Source organism: Miniopterus schreibersii (assembly GCF_964146895.1).
Source record: "Miniopterus schreibersii genome assembly, chromosome: 19".
In the NCBI taxonomy this organism is placed as follows: Eukaryota; Metazoa; Chordata; class Mammalia; order Chiroptera; family Miniopteridae; genus Miniopterus; species Miniopterus schreibersii.
The window spans coordinates 17,304,870-17,328,212 of record NC_138119.1 but is presented as its reverse complement, the minus strand read 5'-3'; the positions used below and the strand labels follow the sequence as shown (position 1 = coordinate 17,328,212).

The following is a 23,343-nucleotide window of genomic DNA, read 5'->3' as shown; positions in this document are numbered from 1 at the left end:
CCCCAGCAGTATTCTCAATTCCTAGTTCCTTGAGAATGAAGGGGCGGGCAGGTGTGATGTGGCCGAGCCATCCTGCCCGTGGGGCAGCACCGTGTACTGGGACCCTCCTCTCAGGTAATCACTCAGGACTGTGAACATGGAAGAAATTCTATCACAGAACCCCTCCCCTCCTCACCTTCACCACCTCCAGCTCCTCCCTGCTGGCTGCCTGCTGCTTCTCCAGTCTCGTGCTCAACTGGGAACAGATCTAAAGAAGGAAAAAAAAAAGAGTTTCCTTACTGGACAATGGAACGACTCTTACAGTGCATGCACATAACTGTATCAGCTCCTGAATTATCATATCTCTGATGCTGGAAGAAACTGTGCAGATGCCAGTCATTTCTGCAGCGAGCAGCAGAAAGCCTAGGAGTGTCCCCTGTGTACAGCACTATCTTAATTAGTAGAAGAAACACATAGGGAAGATTTGAGTTCTTTCCATCTTTAGCCTTTGTGACTGGTTCCAGTGAATTCCTGTCCTGCTTCTGGAATCGCTCTCCAGAATCTTTGCTGCGTATCTACTTCGTGCAAAGGTACGATTTGTGCTGGGGATCGGATGAAAAGAAGTCTGAGCCAGAAATGTCTCCCATCTGCAGCCACGGAAAGAGTCTCTGTTTTCAATGACAAAAGTTTCCTTACAAAGTAGCAGAGTGAATAAAACTAAAAAAAGGTTAAATGACCAGAAAATAATAAAGACTAAAACTCTCATCAAGTGGTTTGGCAACACAGCATAAAACAAAAAGCCTGGGATGGGAGTCCATTCCTACCACCTTCTAGCATTCACTAATTTACCCAAGCTTCAGTTTCTCCTTGACCAGAAAGTGTTGTGCTGTGAAAATAATGGGAAAAATACACTCAAAGGGGTTAGTATAGCACCTGGCTAGTAGGTGCTCAGTAAATAAAATCGCATTATTACTGATTCTGAAATAAGGTACTAACAAAGTACTACGACAGGTAGAAAAGCTTTAAAAGCCAAAAAGAAAAATTGCTTTAAAAAAATACTGGAAACTCAACTCCTACTGAACTTGAGTGAAATTTGAATCTTTTACTTTTTGAGTAATGAAATAAAAAGTTAGAAGATGTCAAATTTTTCAAGTGCAATTTGGACTAACAACATAAAAGGTCTACTTCATTTATCAAAAGAGGCACTAAAAGGAAAGCCCAGTTTACTCAAAAACAGTCCTAGAGGCCAGGGCCTGCTTGTGGAGTTCAGTCTCTAATTTCTCCAGGTCCAAGCCTAGAGACAACAAACAGGCCTGCCTTAGCCGACATTAAAGAGAAGCCATCACCCTAGTAATTTTAAGCCACATACCCTTTTAAGTAAACCAAAACATTCTGAAATATGGCCAGTGATGGCCAATTCCAACTATAGAATGCATTTAGATCATGTTTTATGTCCTAATTATCTTCAAACAGATGGGTCTGTTGCCTTTTACATTACTCAAAGTGCCTGCCAGATAACATTCAAGAACAGTCCCAAGGACTGCTATTTGCAGAGTGCGGCATATGGCCTAACGTGGTAATGACAAAAAATGCATTTGCAGCGATGGCGAGTTCCACAGAACATGGCCTTTAAAATGTTCCTTGGAATGGTTAATGTCTAACTATCCCCTCTCCCACTTAGCTAAATTCAAAATCCCAGGATCACTTCCAATGTTTTCCCTTGTTCTAGCGAAAAATGACTATCTTTTGTGTCTCCCTCTTTTCCGTTTTCATCACTACTGGTTTTAGTCAGGGTCCCATTTTTTCTCACCTGGTCTCCATGCTTTGCCTCTTACTGGTCTGTGTCTCTGCCTGTGGATCCCCACTTAGTTCCATATTACTCACTGGGACACAGTAGTGCCGAGAATAGGTCCCAGGTCATGCCACTTTCCTGCTCAAACGTTCCTACTACAAACAGAATTAAATCCAAACTCCTCAGCTGTTCCTGATGATCTGTCTTGAAGTGGGCTCCAGCTCACCTATGCTTCTCTTCTGTATCTGATACTCTTGCCAAATTAAACTATTTCTGTCAACTAATCTACCTCTGGGCCTTTGCATGTGCTGTTCCCCCATGTTCATCCCCTCCTCTCCCTCTCCACACACCCACAGCTCACCTGGCCTCTGAGGCACAGCCCACATCACCCCCTCCCCTACGCAGTAAGTTCCCTTTCCTCTTATTTATGCACAGGTATTGTCTCCCTTTACAAGGCCACATAGCCATGTGGGAAAACGAGTTCCCATATTCTATACTGTGACTGCAAAGGACACACTGATCCCCTAGCTACTGCCATTCAATACAATCACTAAACTTTAATCCTTGGCAAAGAGGCAAATGTTACTAGTGTGTTCTATAGGAAATTAGCTTCTGAGTAGGGCAGAGACAGGATCCCCATGGTAATAATAATGTTTCTAGTTCCTCTAAATCTATCAAACATTGTGAACAAACAACAGATTGTTTTGCTCAAATAAACCTCCATGTTATCAGCAAGCGTGTCCAACCACTGCCAGTTTCAGAGAAGAAAATAAGCCACCAAATTTAATGAATGCAGTGCAGTCATTGTTCTGGAAACTCTAAAAACAAAATATATTTCCCCGAAGAACAACAACAATTACTTTTATAGCAACAAGAAGCACAGGGGCACATTACCTGTTTATACTCGGCAATGATAGCTGTAGTCTTCTTTATTTCATATTCTGCCTTCTCTAGCTGTTTCCTGAAGACTTCCTTTAGCTAGAAAAAGTGAGAATGAAAAACATCAAGACTCAGTCAAAATATTTAATGATTCCCGCAAACATCTAGATCCAGGTGTGCCTGACTCACAGCCAATGACAAGGTAAACAGTATAACTACATACACTTTCCTCACTGAAGTTTCATCTTGATCATTTGAAAAACCTGATCATCTTATGAGATACAGAAATCTTTCTTTCCTGTAATGTATAAGACATAGGAGCAATCCAATTATCAAACTGCTTATGCTTACTACTTACTTTATAAACCTATTGTTAAGGGTCAATTCAGAAGCTACCTTTATCCTATGAGTCTAAAAGAAAACGTCAAGGCAGCATTGCCCCTTGATGCTACATAATCAACTACTGAAAAAAACATTTTAGGCCTTCCTACTCACAGTCCCTGACTGTCACCCTGTCACCTCCCTGAAGGAAGAAACAAGGGGCTTTGGGACTGGAGTCCGAAAAAGATGGAGAAAGATGAGAGCCCCCGAGGTCAGTAGATTTGCGGAATAAAGAACAGTGACTTTAGAAGTATCTAAGATGACACAGAAAGGAGGTACTTGTCACAGTAACAGAATTATGAATGCTAAACTTAAAACCTGTTATTTTTGTAGTCTAACAGCTCTAGGAGTCTAGGTACAGGGGAAGGTGAAAACAATGAAGAGGCTCAGGTGCCACCAGATAGAGGGGAAACAACTCAGTTCTTCCAACTTGTTGACCAAACAAGCAAACAAAAACTTTGCTTATACTCCATTTATAATTTGGGATGCTGCGATGCCAAATTCACCCGTTTATTCTGATTATGGACTTAAAGATGAATCTGTACTTGCTAACTCACAGATTAGTGCAATTGATAATCGGGCTCACATCATTAGATTTCTGAATTTCTTTGTATTTGCTACATTCTAAAATTCTAAAAGCAATTTGTAGGTCATTCTGATTCAAACTTAGTTGTTAAATTAGTATCTATTCTCTTACATAATGTAAGGCCATAAACCATGGTCTTTTCCCCTCCTGTCATAGGGCCCTTAGGACAGACAGACGGCTGAGAGGGTTTGACACTTAATTCTCTGAGCCACAGTTCCCTCATCTAACAAACCCATGAGGGTACCATAATGATTAAAACAGGTGACCCTCCTACACACACACACACGGAAGAAGCATGGATTAAGTGCATTTGCCAATAGCTTCTCCTTTCCCTGGGGTACTGAAGTGAGCCCCAACAAGGCAGGAAGTAAAAGAAAAAAACAATACTCAACAAAGGCATACATCAAACTGGATAATCAACCCCTGAAAATCTGAGTACGTTAAAAAAACAAAACTCTTGTTCCACAGCAAATGCCAAAAAGTCATTTTATCATTTTCCAAAAAAATGAAAAAAAAATCCTGGAACACTTTTTATAAACCTTAAAAGGTGCTAAATGATACATCCCTTCATTAGCAACCTCACTGGAACTTTCTCTGCTTGGATGCAGGTCTTCGAAAAGGTTTGTGGTCTACTTTATACTGAATATTTTTGGTGTCTCAGAATGAGACTTTAAAATAAATGTGTTAATCAGCCTGGATGGGACCGAGATGGAGACCACGCGCGCAGCCTGCTCCCCAGGAGAGCCGCGGGTGTGGGCTCCCGGGCAGAGGCCCGCCCGTCCCCCGGGACCCTCCATCCCCGACGGAGGCGTCTTCCGGCAGAACAGCCCCCTGACCCGGGGGAGGCTGCGGGGCGCTGGCTTCAGGGCAGCTCCCCGGGGTTTCTGAGACCCCTGAGCGAGGCCGCCGGCCACTGCGCTCTCCCTGGACGGCGTGAACCGGGGAATGAAGCGGCTGACGGAGGCCCCTCCCAGCAGCGGCCTCTGGGCTCTGGCTTCAGCCTGTCATTACCCAGAGAAGCCGGGCACCCCGGGGACCCGACGGGAGGCCTGCACGTCTGTCGAAGCCCTGGGTGCGAGCCCTGGGTCCCAACCCCGAGCCACCAAGCCTGGGGGATCCTGACACGCTCCGCACGGCTGTGTCCAGTCCTGCAAGCTGCCCGGGACGCGCCGCCCCCTCCCCAGCACCTTCAGGGGAAGCGCAAGGCTCCCGTCGCTCCGGGCGATTTAGAAGAAAACGCTCTGGTTTGTGCCCGAGCCCCGCCCCCGGCCCGGCCACCACCCGAGGACCCGCGAGGCCCGCTACCTGCGCCGTCTCCTCCTGCTGCTTCCGCTTCTCCTCCTCCGTCTCCACCAGCCTCTGCTTGGTCAGCAGGAGCTCCTTGTTCAGCACGTCCGCCTTGTCCTCCGCCTGCGTCAGAGGCGCCGTGAAGGGGCGAAGGAGCGAGCGCACCTGTCCCGCAGCGGCGGAGCGCACAGGCCGCGAGCCAGCCCTCCCCCGCCCGCTGCCCGACGCTGCTCCCGCCGACCGCCAGGCACGCCGGGCCTCGGCGCCCTACCTCTGACCCTCGCCACTGTGACTGTTCTACAGGTAATGGCAGTGCGGTCTGCAGAGCTCCCCTGGCCCGCCTGAGATGCGCATGTGGAATCAGAGCCATGATCCTAATTCTGACTGGAATGGCATCAGAGCCCGTGCCCTTTCCAAATGCCTCTTACACATTTCAGATGTCACAACAGCCCTGACTCCGAGACTGAGGACCGGGCTGGATGAAAGGGGCGGAGCTGTACAGGGAGGCGCCCAAGGGTAGTGCCTGTGGGTGCATTCAGAGAGGGCGAGCAGAGTCTGATCCACGGACCACAGTCAGGTGAGAAAACTGAAAGACTGGCTGAGCCCCGAAGGGTATTCACCCAGGACAGTGAGGACAGCAGGGAGAGATTAAGAGCAAAACCCCATGATAGAACCCTCGCCAGGTAGCTCGGTTGGTGAGTGTCGCCCTCATACACCAAGGACTTGGGTTTGATCCCGCCAGGGCACATACAAGAATCAGCCAGTGAATGCGTCAATAAGCGGAACAGCAAACCGATGTTTCTCTCCCCTTCCTCTCTCTCTCTAAAAAGAAAATCAATCAATTAAAATTTTTTTTAAAACCATGATAGAGATATCCATAAGGAAAAGTGAAGTATGGACTAGCAATCCAAATAGAAAAGACTGTATTTCTAGAATGGCCAAGAAAAGCTCAGAAAAGTACTCTGGTTTTAACTTAGACACAGCCCAAATTAACCAAGAAAGCACTGTGTGTTTGTCTCAGTTAATGTGTCTATTTTACAGTCTAGGGCTCTGACCCTTAGCGCTCAGCTTCAAGTTCACATGTGCAGGGAAGGATGGCCTGAGCCCTGCCCCTCACCCCCCTCTAAATTAGCTCCTGTTTAAATCTGTCATATTTCCCTTGACAGCACTTAGCACAGTCTGTAATGACAAATTCCATATGTGATTTACTTGTCCTGCCCGCTAGACTTCAAGCTCTGGGAGGCAGGAACCACACCTCTTGTGTGCATCACTAGAGCCCCAGAAGCAAGCCCAGTACCCGGCACAGATAGGTACTCTGTAAGTACTTGGCGAGCGAGTGGATGTGGCTCTGAAAGTGGCTATGGAAGCAGACGGTGTGGAGTGGAGGTGGCGGAGAGCCACAGGACGCGTTCAGCAGAGAAAACCACAGACACAGAGGAAGGCAGCTATTTGAAGAAGCTGTCCCTGGCTGACAGCAGCAAAATGTTATCCAAGTAACCGTGAACGCTGGCCAGGTGGCCTCCTGTCTGTGTTTCGCGGCATCTCCCGCACGTCCAGATGGCCAGGCCAGAGCAGTCTGCTGGGTGCTGGCAGGGAAACTACACCCAGCTTCTCTGTTCTCACTGTCTGATAGTCCTCATGTCCCGCACCCCAGAAGTTACAGCTCTGTTTTCAGATAATTTGGAAGTGTTGGGTACTTAAGGTGAAAAAGTCCCTGTTAAAGACTCTAACATATTACATTTTAGGGGGGAAATCTACACAGCAAAAGAGTATCTTAAAATTAGAGATGGACCTCAAAAATGCATTTTACAGTTTTGGAAATGTCTGTAATAGGACAAGAGAGCCACTTCCCTGGGGAAGTTAATAAATGACTGGATGTTTATGAGGAAAGGATCTACTATTTCTATTTCGCACTTTCTGCAGCACATTCCTCACTAGGCCAAGGTAAGGCAAGTTCACTGGATTTCTATTGCTATCTGGCCTGACATCTGCAGAATCTCTGTGGGCCCCAGAGTGTTCCGGGAGGCTTCATCCAGAGTCTCTCCTCCGTGTTAGGCTTCTAGGACTTGAATGAGAGAAACCCTGCAATTTGTGATTTAATCATGAATCCACCCATCACCTGGTCAAAGGCTCAGCTCTAACATCAGGACGAGGAGCTTTCAGAAAAGGTTTCTCAAAGAACTAGCCAGTTGCTCAATCTAAAGCAAAACAAACGAATCTGACACTTAGTACATGTTGCTTCTGGTCTAGCATGAAACGTGGTGTGGTTAGGAGGGACCTATGCACGTTTTCCGTGGGAAGGTACTGGCTGTGTCTCTTCTGTGTTCCTTGGGACGGGAAAGGACAGGGAGGACCTGAGAGCCGGGGGCAGCAGAAACTGAACCGGAGATGATGTATCTATTCACGTTTCTAATCGCTGAGAAGTCCTCACTGAAGGAGTTGAGGGAGGGTGAGTTCTTGAAAGAGAAAGCTGTCAGAGAGAAAAACTGAGAGCCTTTGGTACCCAGGAAGCCTGAAGCCCATGTGAACATGACAAGGGTAAGGCATAATTTAGTTTTTAAAAGTGCCTAATTACCTAATTAGTGTTTGTTTGCTCTACATATTATTTCAAATACAATCTGCTTTCATGTTTAATGTTTGCCAGTTTTGCTGTTTTAATGAAGAGGTTTGATTTTGATTAAGCGGGAACAGAAAAGTACTAGGCCAACTGGGTGAGGCAGACAGAGCAGGGCAGGTCACCTAAGCTTCAGGGACGGGCTTCTGGTGGGTGAATACGCTCTGCTCGGGCAGAAACTGCAACATCGGGAGCAGATATGCATGAAATAGCAATTTTTATTCTTTCATCCAGATAGCAAGCTTCAAAAGGCAGGGGTCAGGTCTTACTCTTTAAAAGGAGAGAGAAAGAGAAGTACGGGGGGGGGGGGAGAGAATAAGAGCGAGAGGGAACAAATGAAGGAGTAACTTTTCTTCAGGGGCGGATCCAGTATCTACAAGAGGCACCTAGGTGTTCAACACTCAATTATTTCAGGAGTACCCATGGAGCATCATTCCAGACTGATCCTCAAAATGGGTTTTCTTGGAAAAACTTTTATATAATACATTTTTAAATACTATATTTTTCTTTAAATAACATATTTTAAAATAATATCTTTTCATATTTGAAAAGTTTTAAACAAAATTTTAAATAATATATTTTTTCTGATTACTAAAAAGTCATAATGCATATTGTTACTTAACCAAGGGTGGTTAAATAATTTAAGGTCTTCTTATAAAAGATTAGTAATTGAAAAAATAAAGGTATAAATGTGGATATAAAAATTAGATTTACTCGTCACCCAGAGATATCTAGTAGTAACACTTTAATGTATTTTCTTGTTGGCTTTTTTCCTGTCCAGGTATATTCCAGCCTCCTTCCCTTACAGGGTGGCCCTATGCCAGCCGTATCCCCTGCAATTTAGATGCAAACATTACACACAAATTAATTTACTTAAAGACATCCTACAAATATTCTTCCGTTCTCCCCTTCTAGGGAACATATATGTTATTTCTATTTTTTATTCTTGTAAGTAACACTGCAGTAAATAACCTTGTACGTATATTTTTGACCAAATGGTATATATATGCCATTTTACTCATTTATAAAATGAAGATTAAAATAATAAAGTCATTAGGAAGATTAAGTGAGATAATACTTATAAATCGCTTAAATATAGTGCTTGGTGCACAACAGGTACTCAGTAAATACTTAATTTTATTATTTTTTAAACCTTTTAAAGGCTTACCACATATGTTACCCACACAACTTTCGATTTACCACTCTAGCTTATTTCACTGCACTCCCATGGAGTCCAACTGCCTAAAACTTTTTCATTTAGCTGGCCATCTCAAGAAAACTATTAATGTATAAAAGACTCAAAATGAACGAATCAGTTGAGAGTGAAGGCCATTTGGAAAGCTAATAGGGAACCAAGAATTTCATTACAGTACTAACCCACCACTCTAGTCCTATTAATACAAAACTGTAACGGCTGCAGTCAGGCGGGGTGTGGCCCTGATCGACTGGAGACACCGCTTCCTTCTATGGCTCTGACCTTAGTCACACATTTTTAGTACCAACACCTTACAAACAGGCTGGCTGCATGGGGTTTGTGGTTAAAAGGGCCACCCCTCCCTTACCCTGACTGCACTGCTTTTCTACCTTCCCTATCTCGTGTTCTGAGCAGCACAGTCTTTGTTTTATGTTCAAACTCCGTTTAGTGCTGACTCCATCAGCTTCCACCTTTTCCAGTTAACACTATGTTCCTTACTGTGGTCTTTTCTCCCACCTCACTGTGGTTAAAACTTGTAAGCTGCAAAATTAGCTGTGTATACGGGAAAAGAAGTTGTGGCAGGGACCCTTTTTAGACACTGTTAAAATTCCTTTGATCTTAATTAAATCAGATTTATATTATTAATGGATTTGTATTGTAAATGTTGTCAATGCATAGTTAGAACACAATAATGCCTCTTCTAAGTCTCAATTTTTCTGACCCTGTACCATTTGTTGGGAATGTTCACTTTTTAAATATGTTTTTTTAGTGATTTTAGAGAGAGAGGAAGGGGGAGAGAAGAGAGAGAGAGAAACATCAACCTGTTGTTCCACTTACTTATGCATTCACTGGTTGCTTCTTGTAAGTGTCCTGTCTGGGGATCAAATCCACAGCCTTGGCATATCGGGGACAATGCTCTAACCAACTGAGCTACAGGCCAGAGCTGAGAATATTCACTTTTTAAATGTCAGAAAATAGAGTGATTATTTTTAATCTACACAAGACTCCTTCCTCATTGCCAATAGAAAACCCAAGTCCTAAAGCTGTCAGTGCTGTTGGAAAGAACAAGGGAAGTTAAACAAGTTAAGGTCTTCCTAGCAACAGCTCACGTTTGTTCAGCACACACTACTATAGTGCTGTACCTAATTTTATTCTCACATCATTCCATGAGGTAGCCTTTTTTGTACTTATAGGCATGGTAAGAACTGCCCGGGAAATGGTAATGCCAGGACTCACACCAAGGCAGTGTGGGCTCTTAGCCACTAGGATGTCTATCGACCCAACAATATGTGTATCTTAATGCACATACGTCATATAATCCTTCACATTTACTGTAGATGAGAATTTCTGGCGACTGATGTTCTCAGGTGACTATGCTGGCAGGCCTTGCTTTAGGAAAAGTACAGGTGCAGAGAACAGACACCAGAGAAGTGCAGAGGTATAAAAAAGTATGTCACACATGCTGCTTGGAAGTGACCCAAACCCTCCTCCAAGGCTGGGGTTTCCCACCTGGTCCAATCAGCACAAGCAGTGCCCTCCCACCTATGCCCAACCATTCATCCATCAAGCAGCTGACTCAGTGTCAAGTACAGAGGGAGCCCTGGCAGCACTGTGGTGAGAGCAACTGGGTCCTTGCCCTTGAGTAGGTTGTCACAGTCTTATTTCTTCCTAGTGAGTGACGAGTGTACCTGATCCAAGTCATTCCGCAGAGCAATCTTGCTGGTTACTAGTTCATGGGCAAGGTCATCATTCTCTTGTTCCAACCTCATGCTGGCCTCCTGTAATCTCCGGTTCTCCCTCTGCAGAAAAAGAACAACAGCAAGAGGTGGGTATTAGTGCCTGGCTATACTAGCAGCCAACAGATGGGGCTGGTGAGGAAAAACAAGCAGCAGCAACTAGTGAACTTGAAGGTGTAGAGAAGGTGCAGTGGCACAGGAAGGCGGGACAGCTGTCTGGGAAACAACAGTGAGTTAAGCGAGCAGTGCAGAGGCGGCACTCTACCCAGTGGAACCTACCAGGTCCCTAAAGCCCCAGGCAGTACTTCATTATAAAAAAACGTGCCACAAAAAAGCAAAATTTCCACACACACCCCCAATCCCGTGAGGTTTCCACATAGACCTAGAATGCACACACAGGCAATTCTTTGTTTAAAACATGCACAATAACCACACCCTGACCCCAAGGGAAACCACAAGACACTGTAGGGCTGGAATAGGGTAAACTGCTAGAAAGGGCTTCAAATTGTTTTTCCAATATAAGGGGTCAGGATGCATGGGTTCATGGCTTTGCTATCAACTGACACTTTCATTCTTTGGGTAAAAATATGTTTACTTTTCTGAACACCAATTTTTGTGTTAGTTAAGAGCAATAGTCCTTACGTTTGCTTTGGTTTTTTGTTGTTGTTGTTTTTAATTTTAGATTAGAAGATTCTGGGTAAAATGCATTACGGAACTCCCAGGGAAAAATCTGAAACAAAGTTATATGATGAGAGAACCAAGTCACATTGTTAGGAAGCAAGGTATCCCCTTACCTAGCCATTATGAATTGTGTATACATTCCCATCAGAATAGCAATTTAGTGTCTTCCATTCCAAAGTATCAAAAGTGCTTTCTCTGCAACTGTTGGCAATTACAGGAGACTCCAGAGAGCTGACAGGAAAGACTTCAATGTGACGACACCTTCCTGTTTTTCAGATTTATACTCCTAACTGTCATTTGCAAGAGTGGCAAAAACTCAGACAAAGCAGCGTTGCACAACCAGAAGACAAATCTGTGTCCCGGAGGAGATTGCATCATAGCATACTGTGTGTGTGAGAGAGAGAATGATTGTGTGAGTGTGTACGTGTGAGAGTGTGTGTGTGTGTGTGTATGAGCATGAATGTGCGTGTATGTGTGGTGAATTTTGCTCCTGCAGAACAACTTGGGTTTGTTATATAGAAAGAGGAAAACCTAATTTCTTTTTTCTTTGTGTTTTTCAAAGAAGGGCTAAGAAACATGGTACGGGCAAAGCGTGAGACTTTCATGGAGGCAGTGGGTCCAAATACAGACCAGCAGAGAGCTAAAGGACAAACCTGTTCTTGACTATAACCAGCCAACAGGGTTCTTCTCTGTCTTCTCTTCTGGAGAAGCTAGACTGGGGTAATTGGGAAATGCTAAACATTTTTGAAAAAGATACCTACTGAAAAAGGTTTGAAAATCCCAAATCACTTACATACTTCTAACTAAATTCATGATGGGTTTCCATGCAGTATTAAATAGAAGTGAAAAGTGTCTAAAAACAGAAGAAATGCTTATGCGATCTTGAAGAAAAAGAGCTAAGTAACTAGAAAATCCCACTTTTATAACAGCATAAATAATAGATACTAACTGTGGGTAGTGGGTTATTTTTATTGTTGTCTTTGTGATATTTAAAGGCTTCTAAGTTTTATACAATGGGTATGTAACACATGTATTTTAAAAGTTTAAAAAGTTGTTTAAAAAAATAAAAAGCAATTTAGAACTTCAATTTCACTGGAAATGATAAAATGTCAAAAGAAGAAATTTTTTTGAGTCCACTCTTGCTCGATGCTCATATTCTACGTGAAACCACCCTGGATCTTCCTCTGTGGCTGAGATACAATGTAACCCTCAAAAGTGCTGCCTCACCAGAAGCCCTTTGCCAAAGTATTCCTGAAAGGCAGGGTGCATATTTATAGGGGCAAGTTGTGCTCCTGAAGTTCTGCCAGTCCCCGCTATCTACAGGCGCTCTCCCTCTCAGAGGCATAACAGCACGGAGTCGAAAGCAATGGAAGGGTCAAGGCACACACAGCGCAGTCCTTCAGTCTTCGGGGAAGGGATCCAAACTCCAGCAAGGGCTGGGGAGCCCATCTTTCATTCCAATAAATCTATTGCCTCTATTTGTGGAAACAACTTACATACTCGTCAAAAACTCAGATTTTAAAAAACGTTCAGGGACTTTTCTCATAAATGCCCTCCCTGCCGGGAACAGGCAGTGGTACCGGCAGTGTCCTCACCACGTATTTCACAATCGGGAAAGACATTTCCTCACTTGTTACAAACCCCTTCCAACGAGACCCTGTGGGGCGGCCGTACCCATTCCTGAGTTAAGTGTCCTGTTTCTACTGAAATTGTACTTGCAGGACTCCGAGGTGCAAAAAGCTGCCCTGTTACATACATCTCATTCATTTGGCTACCAGTTTTTCAGGTTACATGACACATGCTTAGAATCGATTTAAAAATAACCTCCAGGTAAGTCGCAGGATGCTAGTGGAAAAGGGCTTTGTCCAAAGTATTTAACAAGCACAGGTAGCTGCCTTCCCTGTGGATCAGAGGTGCGCCTGATGGGGTATATTACATAAGAGGGATGTGAGCTCAGCTGAAATTGGTAACTTCCTCTCTAAGAGCCTGGTAACTGGAGCGCATCCTATGCACACACGGCTAAGGGAGGGGGCTGGGGAGAAGTTACGAGTCTGAGGGCCCCGAGGAAGCACCATGGCCTAGGGCACCCCGGCTTTTGCTTTAGCAGGAAGCTTCAGTCCAGTGCCTGCAAAGCAAGCGGCCGAGCGGGCGTGGCCTCCGGCTCTGCACTCACACTCGCGGACGTGGGGGAAGCAAGCCAGGGGCAAACATGCAGCACCCTCCTCCGCGGGGGGGGCACCCCACGGCCTCCCGCGGGCCCGCCCCGCTCTCCACAGGTCAAGGCGAGGCTGCAGCGCTCGGCCGTCTTTTCCAGCCTTTCCCGAGGCGCCAAAACTCCCTCTGGAGCTGACGACTGAAGAGCAAGTTTGCCATTGCACCAGAGCGGACAGGAAAGCTCCGTCTCGACGGCTTGGGAAAGGCAGGAACCTCGCTTGGCCCGTGGAAACAGCGGCGAGGGCGGCCCACCCGAGGGCCGGCACCGCCGCTCACCTCCGCCGGTGTGGAGACGCGCCGCGCGCTGCACGGGCGCACGGGCGGGATGCCCGCGCCTGCGGGCGAGGCGGGCACGCGGCTCCCTGGCCCTGCGCGGGCCCGGGGGACACGGCTCCCACAGCCCCCCGACGGCCCGCCTCCGGGCTGGAGCCCTGCCTCCCGCCCTCCCGCACTGCACACCGCAGCCCGGACGCGGGCAGGGACTTTTGGGAGGAGGGTACTGCATTTTTCACAGAGGCAGACGCTGCTATTACAAACATACACAGATTTTAAAACTTACCTCCTCAAAAGCCACAGACCAACTACCGTTTTCAATCATAGGTACAAAGACAATTGGGGAAAAAAAAAAGACGATCCAATGAAACTGCACACCTACGAACACATTTAGGAGGCGGCAGTAACCAGAGCAGACACTTGTCAGTGCTGCATGGCTTAGACTTGCTGTGTTTCCTTGGAGTGCCACACACTCTTCTCTCTGGGACGCCAGCATTCGGTGGAAGAAAGTGCACTTGGAGGCGGCCAGAGGGCAAGTCTGGGCTGGAAGACCAAGAGGGCTCTACACTCCTCCCTCTCCGGGGGCTAGTCGCAGTCTGCAGGGCTGGTGAAGCGCTGTGTGTAACTATTAGCAACTATGGTGCGAGCCCTTCTTGCTGTGTTATCAGAGCTGGGTGGAAGGAACTTCCTCAGGCGACAAGGTTGGAAATCTTGCAAAATAGTTCATCTTCAGGCAACAGAAGGACACTGCTGGGCAGGGGAATGAAAAAGCAAAACACGCCCCAGGCCGCCTCCGTGTTTGGGGGCTGAAGTTTGGGTGAAACAGCACAAGGGACGGTGAACGTCATTTTTCCCAAGACGAAAATGCAGAAAAATGTGAGCTGGCAATCAAAAGAAAATAAACTGAGCCTCCCAGGAAAAACTGATGGGAAGGAGCGGCTTCATAAACTCCAGCTCAGTGTTTTGGGTGTGTTGTCTGTTGCTGTAATGAATTCTTGGCACATGTTTTTGAAGACATTTAAGAGTGAGGAGAAAATGTTTTCCTAAAAGATCCAGTGCAATTTTATGAGCAATGGCACACTCAGTGCTCACTTATTTTGTTATGGAGACCTCTCTCAAAAGAGCTGATAATCATCACATTCAAATTCTGTCAGGTTTTTTGACATTCAAAGATGAATGCTTACACATGAAATGCTGAAATATCTATGTTGTCTGTAAATGAAGATTGGAGAAAGAAAACCTGGATATTTTGAATCATTTTATGCACTTCCTTTACCCAACGGATCCAATTTTATCTATCTGGTGGACAGATTTAAAAATTTTAAATGTCAAACTAAAAACAAGTTCTTGTCAATAATAAGTAACTAGCAGTCAGCAAACCAGACTGCATTTCTTTTGGCATTTGAAAAAATAATCCTAGATTACAGCACAGGGGATAGCAAACTTTTCATATAAATGACCAAATAGTAAATATTTTTGGTTTTGCAGGCCATATGGTCTTTGAGACCACTCATCTCTGTCATTGAGAGCAAAAGCAAGCAATAGCTAAACAAATGGATGCGGCTGTGTTCCAATAAAACTTTATTTACAAAAACAGGCAGTGGGCCAGATTTGGTCCACAGGTCATAGTTTGCAAATCCCAGCTCTACTCTACCTTACAAATCAAAGTTTTAAAAAGCAGATGGGTTACAGAGGATGTAGTAAAACAGGAGTGTGTTATAACTTTCCCAGTAATATCACTTTCAACAGAAAACAAAACTTACTAAAAATAGAAGCGTTTGGAGAAGGCATTCTGAAGATCATCAATAAGCATACTTAGAAATTCTTAATAGGTATACCATTGATACCTGCCCCAAGGTTAAGTATAACTCAACCAGCAGGCAGCAGCATCAGAAGCCACCTGCTCCCTCTTAGCCAATCTGCTCAAGAAACCTCAGGAGGCCGAGGGCTTGCCTTCTTCACCATCTACAACAGCAAGTCCACAGGTTATCCAAGCTCAAAAAGACAGCGAGCGGCAGTCTTCCAGGGTTTATCACTGAGTTTTGAGAGTTATCATTAAAACCACCCTTTTAACTGTTACTATTCATGAGGAAGCACACTATTTCATAATATAAATATTTCCAAAAGCAACCACAGTCTCTGCGATATGGAAAAATAATGCTCAAATGTGGATTCACTCATCTCGACTCCTCTGAATGAGGGGGACCCAGCCTAGTAAGAAAAGGGGAACTTTCTTTTTCTCCAGGTAGGAAGTTTAGCATAATTTCAGTTCTTCACTAGTCAAGTTAAAAACAAAATGTGATATTATATGTGAGGACAGCAAATACAATTAAGCTTTATTTCAAATACTTTGTTTGGGGGGGAAAATTTTTTGTTTGCATTGTTTTTACCATGTGCACTTAAATAGCTTAATTTTAAATTACATGCAGGGCAACAGCTGTACGAAAATTAGTAAGTGCAAGAAAACTTGTAAACTTAGAGGAATCATTTTCTTTCTGCTTGGATTACATTTTGATTTTAAAACTTACTATGTCTAACCTCAAGAAAGAAGTTAAACATTCAAAATTTAATTATACTGAACATGGATAAAATACTTCAACTAGAAATTATGCATTTATAATACTATCTGTGTCCCAAACCCAAGAGAGTGTAAGCGTTCCTGATTCTAAGATTTGCCCATCTAAAATAGGTAATGACATAACCTTATCCGTGCTTTGGGAGATTCACTGAATTTAATTAATCAGCTGTGCTTTTTAAGGCTTAGCTCACATTTGTGCAAGTAATTCTTTAATTAAACAAGAAAAGCATAACATCTTCTGGAGGTAAGTGAAGGCTGCAATTCTCTAAAAAGTGCTATCAACTGATAGCATTATTCAAAAACTAACTTTCCCAGGATGGGAACAATTTATCTCCTTAAACTGGAAAATATTTTAATTTCTGAAATTGGTAACTGCTTATTAGGGGCTTGGGCAACTAATTTTTAAAATATATTAAAACAGCTACAAGTATCCATGAATGTTTTCTGGGGACTTTTATGAAAATGGAAATATACATGACGTACTTCTACAAACCGTCCTCCTACATGTCACTTCATTTGAAATCAATAAATACATTTACAAACCAAAATATCAGAGTAGATAGATGCTGCTACACACACTTGGCCAGGCCAGACTTAAGGACAACAAAAGAGACCGAGAACACACATCTTATACTCTTCTTCCAATAAAGTTTCCTTTTTCTGTCTTGAAATCTAGTCATGAAGATAAACAGAAAAAGTACAGCGAAGGCTGTAAGCAGTCAGTATAGAGCTCACAGAGCTTCAAATACAAACTGATGCCAAGACCAGGGAGCACAGGCAGTGTGTACACGTGTGTATTACCTATTTATATGTGCTTATTTCTCTGTCAAGTATATATGTATACAGATACCATATATATGAAAATGAACAGATGTGCATGAAAATGAATATGCCACCCACTTATGTTGTCCTTTCCCCCATAAATACAGGAACACAGGGTCTATGGTCACAAATTAGCTCCGTTCTGGCAGGAAGGTCTCCCCTCACAGATAAGCATGGCTATGTGACTTGGGGTTTATATTAGGAAGATGGTGGGCCAGGTGCCAATCTTCCTGGAACACTTTGCTTGCATTTTCTTAAGATATAATTCACATAAAATTCACAAAAATCAATAAAATCCTTTTAAAATACACTCTTCAGTGGTTTCAGTGCATTCCCAAAGTTGCCACCATCACCACTACCTAATTCCAAACCATTTTCATTGTGCATAGGGTTATAAAATTTAAGTTTATACCAACACTGCATTTCTTTCTTTGTGAGATTTAAGTGTTAGATACAGGTCAGTATAGTGACATAATCTGAGAATGCAGATATTTGCATATGTCATAAAAATAAACCCAAAACACGTTTAGGTAGATATAAGCAAGAATGGGACTGCTGAGAGCTACGTCTGCATCGTTGGGTCTTTAATCCCACCTCAGGCTTCCCTGCAGCAGTCCTTCTGTCCACCACCATGCTCAAGGGCAACAGCTCCAAACTGAAAAATCTTTTAGAATATCTTACTGCATGACATTTTTGGGCCTTTTTTTTTTCCCAAATTGATACAGCCTTCCTAACTCTTGCCATGTGGCAAGCTAGAGGTAAACATGGCATTGTAAGCAGTATGGATCCTAATGGTGGAGAAGGGGTTGTTAGTATACTGCTATAAGTTTTGACTTGAAGCTTCAAACAACTTCCCAAGTTATTCTTAAGAATTTATATACCTAGGTTCCCAGTCCAAGATCTGTGAATTAGAAAGTTCCCAGGACCTAGATCTTATTCTTGACAGGATTAGATTCAGAAGATGCTAAATGATATTTTCTAAGATATTATCCTAGGATAATTAAAATGATTATAATTGGCTCCTTAAACTAGAAATTGAATATGTGAAACAACAAAGCTGTTGATGATTGAAAACTGTTGTCAATTGTCAACTTGAAAATGTAATTATAATTTGAGGACTATCATTTTACCAAGTATGTCTATCACCAGTACAAAGGTCTAGACATTATTAAAGGGTCTAGAGATACTAGTCAGATGATGTATTGATAAGCTATTCCAATAATACAAAAGAAACAGACCCAGAAGGAGCCTGATATGCATGCAGAAGAGGCCATAACACTCAAGCTGAAGAGTAGTATCTGTTTTCAAAACAAAAAATGAAAGGTTTAATGCTCCTTTGATCCCTCAATAAAAATTGTACATGCTGATAGTCCTGTGTGTGGTAAGTATTTTTTTAAAAATATTATGTATTGTACTATTTATGTATATGTATCTTCTGTGACACAAAAAGGCTTTAAGAAACAATATCAAGTTCAGGCCCAGACAGATTTTAAATATGCAATTTAGTCTTCTATTTTAAAGCACTCTTCCCAGATTTTATTTATAACGATGGCAGCAATAAGAAAACTAGATTGACGCAAGCAGTAGGAGGTCTTCATGTTGGATCCTCAAAAATGTTTCCTAATTATACTTCAAGGCTTTCTAAAGCAGCATGCTACATGAGCTAATTATTGAGGGCTGGTGGCTAGCTTCAAACCTTACTCTAGGAGCACCTTGTGTGTTAGTTATCTACGAGGGCAGCATGTGGGACTCTACTATAGTTCTGTTGCCAGTATAATAAACAAGGGGGAAAACATACTGATGTTAGATTATTGGGTAGCAATACCTAGAAGAAATACGAGGAAAACCGGCAAGAGAGTGATGCATATAAGGTGGTACTACTCTAGTAATACTTGAGGTAGTGGGCCTAATAAAGCTAAAACAACCATTTATTGCACACCAACCATGTGCTGGGTACTTGACATACACCATCCCCCATCTTCACAACAGTCCTTCCAGGCGATGTGTACACTGCATGTTTTGCAGAGGAAGAGGCTCAATGGTTAGTCCAAGACGATGAACAATGGCATAGGAATTAAAATTCCCAACCTGGATTCCAAACCCTGGCCTTTTTTTCTTTTTTGGAAAGCCAGAATTCAAACTCAGGTCTGACTACAAAATCTATATACTACTTCCACCATGGCCCTTCCGGAACCCCCCACGCTATTCAAGTAAGCAACAGAGACAAGATGTACTGTGTGACCAGAGCTGCCTGTGCCCACACAACTCTAGTTCCAAAAGTGGAAGGCATGCCACCGTTGGTGACTGAATTCATAATGCCACCCCAGTGCTTTTTTTTTTTTTTTGTAGCAGGACACTGTAATATTGCTCACTGTGCAAATACAATACTCTCTTACCCTGGTATATTGACGTGGAGAGAAAGGGAACCACTCATCTGTAGGAACCTGAAGAATTAAACATGTTGAAGAAAATAATATTTCAATTGGAAAAAATAAGTTCGGATTCAGTCACTGCATCATGGGAACAGTGTTGCTAAATACCACCGAAGAGATCTACCTCTGTGAATAGCCCAATTTAAAAAAATACTATTAGTTATTTAACTAAGTTGTTAAGATAAAATCATTTTGATTCTGAAACTGAATACTGTAGTGAAATGCCACTGTCACTCATAAGTTCGTTTGTGAAAATAAATGCTGCGACAAACACCATGACTGTGCTCGATACAACCTTTGTGGTTTTTATTTGTCCTTTCAAATGAACTTGTATTTTTCACATTTGCTACAGATACAGGTGAGTCTGAAACATGCTCGTGCCAGTCTTGGAACAGATCACCTTCTAAAAGTCTTTGGGATGTGACCGTGCACAGCTAAAACAGTACTTTGCCATTTTCCTTTTTCTCTCATTTTTGAAAGTAGTTGAAAGCCACTTTCTTTCCTTTTCCCTCTCTTTCTCTCAGCTTCTTAGGCAGATTCCCAGTATAAATGCAACAGGTGGCGTTACCTACAAATATACAAACTGAAAGAAAAGAAATATTATGGCGGGCTACTCAGGAAGTCTCCTGAAATGAAAACAGACCTGGGCATTTAGCATGGCCAGAGTGTATCTAAATCAAGCGGGAAGGGACAGAGGGACTTGAACTTGCCACAACTGCTGCCTTAGGGTCAAGAAGGCACTGTGCTCTGGCAGGTGCCCGTGTCTCCCATACCTTGTATCTGTCCATGGGGTCCTCCTGCTGCAGCTGACTCTCACGCATTGTCTGATATTCCTTCTCATATTTCTTCAGCTTCTTGGTCGGCACCTGCAGGGATTAGACAAGGAGATGATGTAGAAAAACATTTTCTGAGGTGTTTCCCAATCAAGTCGCTGACATTCTGATGGCGCTCACCCAACTCAAAGTTAGGGGGAAACAATCTAGATTCTAGAGTCAGGTCTGCACTCTTCCTGTGAAAGTCCATCTGGTGGATATTCTAGGCTTTGAGGGTCCTGTGCTCTAGGTCACAGCTACGAGTCATAGTGCTGTTACCGCACAAAAGCTGCCATAGGTGATGCATAAACAAATGAGTTTGGCCCTGTTCTAAGAAACTTTTTTTTTACGAAAAAGGGCTGTAAGTTTGTCCATCTCTGTTCTACAATATTGCTGATATGTCATGCCCTTCTCTTGTTAATGTATTTAACAGTGTTATTAATTACTTTAAGTGCTACTTACTTCCTTTAAATAAAATTCACTCATAGCCTTCTACCATGTTGAAAATGAAAATTATAACAAAAAAATATTTTTGAAATAGAGTTAATTTACCAGACAGCAAGGAGATTCTAAAGCTCATCACTGACAGCTCAAAGAAACGCGGAATCATGGTGCTGAATGAGAACAGCTCGTCTATTTCTTGCTCGAATTATGTGATGTTTAAAAGACAGTAGTCTACTCTTTTCTGAGAAAAGACTAGAATCTTACAGAACCTTAGAATTTTAAAAATAAATACATAAGCACTTGGCACTGGACAGATGAGGGTCTAAATGCCTATTTATACTGTCAATAACCCCTTGGCAAACAGGTATTTAACCTTTCCTAGCCTTTCTTCATGTTAAAATGACAGGCAAATTTCTAGTTCACAATGGCTGTTAGGAAAATTAAGTGATATAGGTAAGGTATCTAAAATAATGCCTAGTTCATGAAAATTTTTTATTTTTTTAATGTATCCCCTCAAAATTAATATAATCCATTTTGTTCCATAGAAAAGAGAAAATCTACTTTTAGGCTTTCCTTGGACAATCAAAATAATATAATCGCTTTAGAAATCAAAATCTTAATGTTTAGGTCCCAAAGGAAGTGACTTAAAATGAAGAAAAACAGTTTATCTAATTTTTTTAGAAGATCACAAATGTGTTATTTTGCTGAGTTCTTGGGGGTGTGGTAAAGGCAAGGGTGATGTGCTGATGCCTCTCAGTACCCATCAGGACGTCTACCAAAGTGCCCTGTGAGGCTCTCAACAGATTGTTTCTTGTCGAGTTCAAAACAAGGTATTTAGAACACGTGTATGTGTGTGAGGGAGAGCGAGAGAGAATGGACAGCACCCAGAATGCATATAAAATTACCATGCAGTTTTCTGGGATGAAGATGGTTTAATTCTCTGGAACCTGGCCAGAGAGTTTGTTTAAAAAAAAAAAAAAGGCAAAGACACTTATCTTATTGTAATTACTTTGTCCTGCCCACCCAGGAGCACTCCGAACTGTAGAATGATCTGCTTCTCATCACAACTGAAGAGTTTCCCAAACTCAGACCAAACCTGGCAGACAGTGCAAGTCATTGAACAAGAACAGGATGACAGTGTTCATCAAACGAGAAGCCAGACATGCCCCAGGGAGTAACTGAGTTGCAAGGCCTCTGATGAAGGTTGTCATTACACCATCTCCAGACACCTTCAATCATTCGCTGGGACCGACTAGAGCGCAAGAGAAAGGGAAGCACCACCTGCCAACCCTGCGGCCTCAACATCGTCAGATGAACAAGGAGAATCTACTAGATCATGTGATAGAACGTTATTTTTCTTAACCTTGGTAAGGACCTCAACTTCTAGTTTTCTTTTCTTTGTAAGTACACTTGGAAAACCAAAATAAAAAGAAAAGAGAGTCTCAAGGTGAAGTGGCATTCACTAGTGCTGAAGGAAAAGGGAGGGGAAGTTTGAGAGTTTTAAGCAGTGACAGGAGTTTCATGCGCATCCCCAGGGGCAGGGTCAAGAGGAGAAGTGACAGGTATCATGAGGAGGGAGGGCACCTATCCCGGCAGCTGTTTACCCACAGATTAGAAGTATTTCAATATTTTTGCAACTGAATATCAGTACCAGCGGGTACCAGGCTGCACATTAGGCCTGAGTGGAAGTATTTTCTACATGGTTCTAAAATGGATCCACTCACCAATGACACAGTTACATATGTATGGAAAGCTTGCTTCTAAAGAATTTCTCCTAAAACCATATTTTTTATATTAAAACTATTACTGAGATATTTTTTTACATGTAAAAGAGTGTCCTTTTAAAAGTTAACCTTGTTATTTATGTTAATTTCAAAGTGATTTTAAAAAAAAAAATGCGTTGAACCCTCAATAAGCTAATCCTTTCCCATCTGGCTGAGATTCTAGGATGTTTGGCTTCAGCTTGCTCAGGGAAACAGAACAGGTTCCCAGAACAATATGTTGCTAGGAAACTGTCCAAGCTTATTTATCTTTTGCTGTGGGGTGATACTGAGCATCCACCTGTGATTGGCATGAAGTGAAAGCGGTGAAAGGGCAGAGGAGGAAGAGACAGGAGAGCTGATAGGAAACTTCTGTTATTTACAACACAAAGAAAATGGGCAGTTACAGTCCCTAAAACTATATTCTAGGACAAAATTGATTTTATTTTAGGGACTGTAATACTGAGCTTGAAATTTTCCTTATTAGAAAAAGAAATAAAAAAGCTTCTTTAGCTCGGCTGGGCATGGCTCAGTGGTTGAGCATCGACCTAGGATCCAGGAGATTGCAGTTCAGTTCCTGATCAGGGTACATGCAGGGTTGCAGGCGATCCCCGGTCGGGGGTGTGCAGGAGGCAGCCGATCAATGATGACTCTCTCATCACTGATGTTTCTGTCTCTCCCTCTCCCTTCCTCTCTCTGAAATCAATAGACATATTTAAATTTTTTAAAAATGCCTCTTTAGCATGTAGTTTTAATTAAAAGAACACAAAGTCTTCAAGAATTTTATGTAATTAATATTACAATGGAAACAACCTATTATCCCAAGAGCAAGTATCTTTCTCCTTAAATTAAATAAGTTTAATGCAAGTGTGTATTTG

At 42.8% G+C, this 23,343-nt stretch overlaps 1 protein-coding gene across 12 annotated transcripts in view; it reads right to left on the bottom strand.

Moving 5' to 3' along the window:
• The window catches only part of RABGAP1L (RAB GTPase activating protein 1 like), a gene marked incomplete at its 5' end in the record, with an annotated part of 365,222 nt that overhangs the window by 5,414 nt on the left and 336,465 nt on the right, over positions 1-23,343 (bottom strand). For 5 of the 12 annotated variants that reach the window (XM_081121358.1, XM_081121361.1, XM_081121366.1 and 2 more), the window contains 5 exons: positions 176-247; positions 2,666-2,749; positions 4,923-5,027; positions 10,402-10,512; positions 20,223-20,315. In XM_081121358.1, coding sequence (XP_080977484.1) covers positions 176-247; positions 2,666-2,749; positions 4,923-5,027; positions 10,402-10,512; positions 20,223-20,315 — 465 coding nt within the window. Of the gene's footprint in view, positions 1-175; positions 248-2,665; positions 2,750-4,922; positions 5,028-10,401; positions 10,513-13,903; positions 14,523-19,362; positions 20,033-20,222; positions 20,316-23,343 lie in introns of those variants that run through there. The other 7 variants (XM_081121360.1, XM_081121359.1, XM_081121368.1 and 4 more) reach the window with 3 other exon arrangements.